A 5,649-nucleotide genomic window follows, 5' to 3' on the forward strand; every position below is an offset into this window, starting at 1 on the left:
CGTTCACATGATTCGGACACACGGCTTCACTAAGCTTGTAAGCAAAACAACCAAAACAAGATGAAGTAAAACCAGAACACGGAATCTATTTTATATTTTCTCTCAGTCTTGTATTTCAATCAATGAATCAATGTTTACTTATATAGCCCTAAATCACTAGTGTCTCAAAGGGCTGCACAAACCACTACGACATCCACGGTAGGCCCACATAAGGGCAAGGAAAACTCACACCCAGTGGGACGTCGGTGACAATAATGACTATGAGAACCTTGGAGAGGAGGAAAGCAATGGATGTCGAGCGGGTCTAACATGATACTGTGAAAGTTCAATCCATAATGGATCCAACACAGTCGCGAGAGTCCAGTCCAAAGTGGATCCAACACAGCAGCGAGAGTCCCGTTCATAGCGGAGCCAGCAGGAAACCATCCCAAGCGGAGGCGGATCAGCAGCGCAGAGATGTCCCCAGCCAATACACAGGCCAGCAGTACATGGCCACCGGATCGGACCGGACCACCTCCACAAGGGAGAGTGGGACATAGGAGAAAAAGAAAAGAAACGGCAGATCAACTGGTCTAAAAAGGGAGTCTATTTAAAGGATAGAGTATACAAATGAGTTTTAAGGTGAGACTTAAATGCTTCTACTGAGGTGGCATCTCGAACTTTTACCGGGAGGGCATTCCAGAGTACTGGAGCCCGAAATGAAAACGCTCTATAGCCCACAGATTTTATTTGCATGAATACCCGCATTAAGAAAGGAAATTGAAAGACGGCCATCCACTCTACGATGCTGGAGAGTAATTTAGCTAGTTGGAAATAGGGCTGATAAAGTGCATTTACAATTCCCTTAGCAAAATAAAAGAATAATCGTGAGTGGATTCGGAATCCCACGAGTACAAGAAGACAAAAACACACTTCATGGTTCCAACGTCCCAAGCCTCCATCTGGGTGCCAGAATGCCCGAAGGATAGAAGGCCTGCTTCATTTGAAATTATTTTTTTTTCTGTGCAGAGAGCAAATACCGATGACATTTCCTGTCACTTATTAGGTCTCTTTTTCGTGTTCGCTGGTGAGCAGCCGGACACCAAACATATCCTCCCACTGTGTTCTGACCCACGCCAGCAGAGACTGCAGGAGCTCGAAGCTTTCAGAGCGCACGCGCCAGGTCTTCTCCTCTTTCTGCGTCTTGAAGATGGAAAGGAGGAGCCGTCAATCAAGTGGATTCTCGCTACAATTCCAAGAACGGCTCACCTCGTCGTACAGCTTGACGTCCATCTGACGCTGCTCACTAGGCCACATGTGGACCGAGCTCACACAGCTGATAGGCAGCGTTTCCAGAATGGAGAAGCTCCCGCTGCTCGGCTCCTGGTTGCCGTTGACCGTTGTCGGGTTTGTGCTCTTCCTCCACTGGTGATCCTCCCTCAGCAAGTACAGAGTCTCTCGAGTTGCCAGCACAGTCGTTGGCAACCACATGTCGTCTGGAATAACACAAAGTAATTCAATCCAATAAGACATTGTTTAATTAGTGGGGATTTTTGAATTGGGTAATGTTAAAGGGGAACGTTATTACAATTTCAGAAGGGTTAAAACCAATAAAAATCAGCTCCCAGTGGCTTATTTTATTTTTCGAAGTTTTTTTCAAAATTTTACCCATCACGCAATATCCCGAAAAAAAGCTTCAAAGTGCCTGATTTTCACCATCGCTATATCCACCCGTCCGTTTTCCTGTGACGTCACTGCGTGATGCCAATACAAACAAACATGGCGGATAGAACAGAAAGGTATAGAGACATTAGCTCGGATTCAGACTCGGATTTCAGCGGCTTAACCGTTTCAACAGATTACGCATGTATTGAAACGGATGGTTGGAGTGTGGAGGCAGATAGCGAAAACAAAAGAAGAAACTGAAGCTATTGAGCCATATCACGACAGGCAGCTGCAATGAAGACGAATTTGGCGATCGCCTTCTAACCAACGATTGCATCTTTTGACCACTGGTGCAACTTGAATCTGTCAATTGGTAAGTGTTTGTTTGTCATTAAATGTGGGTGGAGGGAAAGGCTGGATGCAAATATAGTAACAAATGAGGCATAATGTACATACAGCTAGCCTAAATAGCATGTTAGCATAGATTAGCTTGCAGTCATCCCGTGACCTAATATGTCTGATTAGCACATAAGTCAACAACATCAACAAAACTCACCTTTGTGATTTTGTTGATTTTATCGTTGGAAATGCATCTGCTTTGAGTGTTACAGGATATCCACACATCTCTGTGCCATCTCTGTCGTAGCATCGCTATCGTCGGTAAAGTGTGCCGAACAAACGAGGGACTTTGGCATCTTTTGACCACTGGTGAAAATTGAATCAGTCGATTGGTATGTGTTTGTTTGGCATTAAATGTGGGTGGAGGGAAAGGCTGGATGCAAAAATAGCTACAAATTACGCATAATGATGCAATATGTACATACAGCTATCCTAAATAGCCTGTTAGCATCGATTAGCATGCCGTGACCATTGATATGTCTGATTAGTACACTCCACATAAGTCAACTTGAATCCGTGTCTGTATGTGTTGTTAGATACTCCGACAACACACCGACGAGGCTTAATGTCTCCAAGGTACGGAAAACAGTCGAAAAAACAGAAAACAACAGAGCTAATTTGACTTGGTGTGTGTAATGTGTTTGAGAAAATGGCGGATTACTTCCTGTTATGACGTCACGGCTGAAAGGTCATCGCTCCGACAACGAACAAATGAAAGGCGTTTCAATCGCCAAATTCACTCTTTTAGAGTTCGGAAATCGGTTTAAAAAAACATATGGTCTTTTTTCTGCAACATCAAGGTATATATTGAGACTTACATAGGTCTGGTGATAATGTTCCCCTTTAAAGTAAGAAAAACAAATGTGTTTGACTGTTCCACCTTCTGTTTGCAAACAAGGTGTTGGTGTTGAGGGACTTGTCAGATACATTTGGTATCACACAAGCAAAGCAGATCCAGACATGCTCAAATGGCAGAACTCCAAATTCCACCCATGTATGCTTGAAGCTGCGCTACAGGGTGCGGTGTTTTGCACCCCCAGCACAAGTCAACGACACGCCATTCATATATGATGCAACATTAGTGGTGTTCTGATTTGGGATTTTTGCTGCAGATTCTAATAATCCATTATTGGCTGATAATTATGCCAATAATCACAAATCTCAAATTTTTGTAATTATTTATGGACTTGGAGAAGGCATTCGACCGTGTCCCTCGGGAAGTCCTGTGGGGAGTGCTCAGAAAGTATGATCAGTGCCAGAGCTTGGTCCGCATTGCCGGCAGTAAGTCAGACACGTTTCCAGTGAGGGTTGGACTCCGCCACGGCTGTCCTTTGTCATCGATTCTGTTCAAAACTTTTATGGACAGAATTTCTAGGCGCAGTTAAGGCGTTGAGGGGATCCGGTTTGGTGGCTGCAGACACCCCTGACGCCCCTTCTAAACTGTCTATGCGACGTCAAGGCTTGGTTAGCCCAGATTTTTTAAATAATGAATGAGGGAAAAACGGAAATTTTAGTTTTTGGTCCGGCCATCACTGACTTTGGACCATTGCAAAATGATGTGCGTCCCAAAGTCACCAGCCTTGGCGTCACTATAGACAGCGATTTTAAACCATCAATCAATCAATCAATGTTTATTTATATGGCCCCAAATCACAAATGTCTCAAAGGACTGCACAAATCATTACGACTACAACATCCTCGGAAGAACCCACAAAAGGGCAAGGAAAACTCACACCCAGTGGGCAGGGAGAATTCATATCCTGTGGGACGCCAGTGACAATGCTGACTATGAGAAACCTTGGAGAGGACCTCAGATGTGGGCAACCCCCCACCCCCTCTAGGGGACCGAAAGCAATGGATGTCGAGCGGGTCTAACATGATACTATGAAAGTTCAATCCATAGTGGCTCCAACACAGCCGCGAGAGTTCAGTTCAAGCGGATCCAAGACAGCAGCGAGAGTCCCGTCCACAGGAAACCATCTCAAGCGGATCAGCAGCGTAGAGATGTCCCCAACCGATACAGGTGAGCGGTCCATCCTGGGTCTCGACTCTGGACAGCCAGTACTTCATCCATGGTCATCGGACCGGACCCCCTCCACAAGGGAGGGGGGGACATAGGAGAAAGAAAAGAAGCGGCAGATCAACTGGTCTAAAAAGGAGGTCTATTTAAAGGCTAGAGTATACAGATGAGTTTTAAGGTGAGACTTAAATGCTTCTACTGAGGTAGCATCTCGAACTGTTACCGGGAGGGCATTCCAGAGTACTGGAGCCCGAACGGAAAACGCTCTATAGCCCGCAGACTTTTTTTGGGCTCTAGGAATCACTAATAAGCCGGAGTCTTTTGAACGCAGATTTCTTGCCGGGACATACGGTACAATACAATCGGCAAGATAGGCTGGAGCTAGACGGTGTAGTATTTTATACGTAAGTAGTAAAACCTTAAAGTCACATCTTAAGTGCACAGGAAGCCAGTGCAGGTGAGCCAGTACAGGCGTAATGTGATCAAACTTTCTTGTTCTTGTCAAAAGTCTAGCAGCCGCATTTTGTACCAACTGTAATCTTTTAATGCTAGACATGGGGAGACCCGAAAATAATACGTTACAGTAATCGAGACGAGACGTAACAAACGCATGGATAATGATCTCAGCGTCTTTAGTGGACAAAATGGAGCGAATTTTAGCGATATTACGGAGATGAAAGAAGGCCGTTTTAGTAACGCTTTAAATGTGTGACTCAAAGGAGAGACAAACTAGACAAACAAGTCAATGGTGTTTTAAAATTGTGTTTTTATCACCTTCGTCTTTTAGTAAAGGTTAAACCGTTTTTATGTTTTAACCTTTTTGAACAAGTCGTGCATGCTTTTATTTCAAGTGGCCTGGACTACTGCAGTGCACTTTATGCTGGCATTAGCCAAAAAGCTCTCTCCCGGTTGCAGTTAGTCCAGAACGCGGCAGCACGACTTTTAACAGGGGCCAGGAAACTCCAGCATATAACCCCAATTCTTCAGAGTTTGCAATGGCTCCCTGTTCATTTTAGAATAGATTTTAAAACATTGCTGTTTGTTTTTAAATCTTTACATGGACTGGCACCTCAATATATCTCGGACCTCATCCAAATTTACATTCCTGCGCGCGCTCTGAGGTCCGAGAGCCAGTTCCAGCTCGTGGTGCCCAAGACCAGACTTAAAACCAAGGGAGACAGGGCCTTCTCTGTGGTCGGCCCTAAGCTCTGGAACACTCTGCCACTCCATGTTCAAACTGCTTCCACAGTGGAGTGTTTTAAGTCTCGTCTTAAGACCCACTTTTATTCTTTGGCTTTAAACACTACGTGAGTTGTGTGGTCCTCTGTCCTCTGTTGTCCTCTGTGTTTTTTATACACTTTGATTTCTATTATACTGTTTTAATTGATTTTACGATTTAAAATAGTTTTTAATCATATTTGTTTTTATATTGTTTTTTTTATATAGGTTTTATGTTTATTTATTTTTTGTTTTTATTCAGTCATTGGTGGAGCATAATATTGTTTTTTTAATATTGTTTTTAACATGGCTGTACAGCACTGTGGAAACATTATTGTTGTTTAAATGTGCTATGTAAATAAAGTGGA

At 43.8% G+C, this 5,649-nt stretch overlaps 1 protein-coding gene across 2 annotated transcripts in view; it reads right to left on the reverse strand.

The window, feature by feature from the left end:
• Positions 1 to 710: 710 nt before the first annotated feature.
• stk11ip (serine/threonine kinase 11 interacting protein) overlaps positions 711 to 5,649 on the reverse strand; it is a 40,274-nt gene continuing 35,335 nt past the window's right edge. For both annotated transcript variants that reach the window (XM_061888963.1, XM_061888964.1), the window contains exons 25-26: positions 1,249 to 1,475; positions 711 to 1,182 (exon numbers count right to left, since the gene is read on the reverse strand). In XM_061888963.1, coding sequence (XP_061744947.1) covers positions 1,042 to 1,182; positions 1,249 to 1,475 — 368 coding nt within the window. In that variant the 3' untranslated portion in view covers positions 711 to 1,041. The remainder of the gene's footprint in view (positions 1,183 to 1,248; positions 1,476 to 5,649) is intronic.

This window comes from Nerophis ophidion, linkage group LG27, assembly GCF_033978795.1.
Source record: "Nerophis ophidion isolate RoL-2023_Sa linkage group LG27, RoL_Noph_v1.0, whole genome shotgun sequence".
Lineage (NCBI taxonomy): Eukaryota > Metazoa > Chordata > Actinopteri > Syngnathiformes > Syngnathidae > Nerophis > Nerophis ophidion.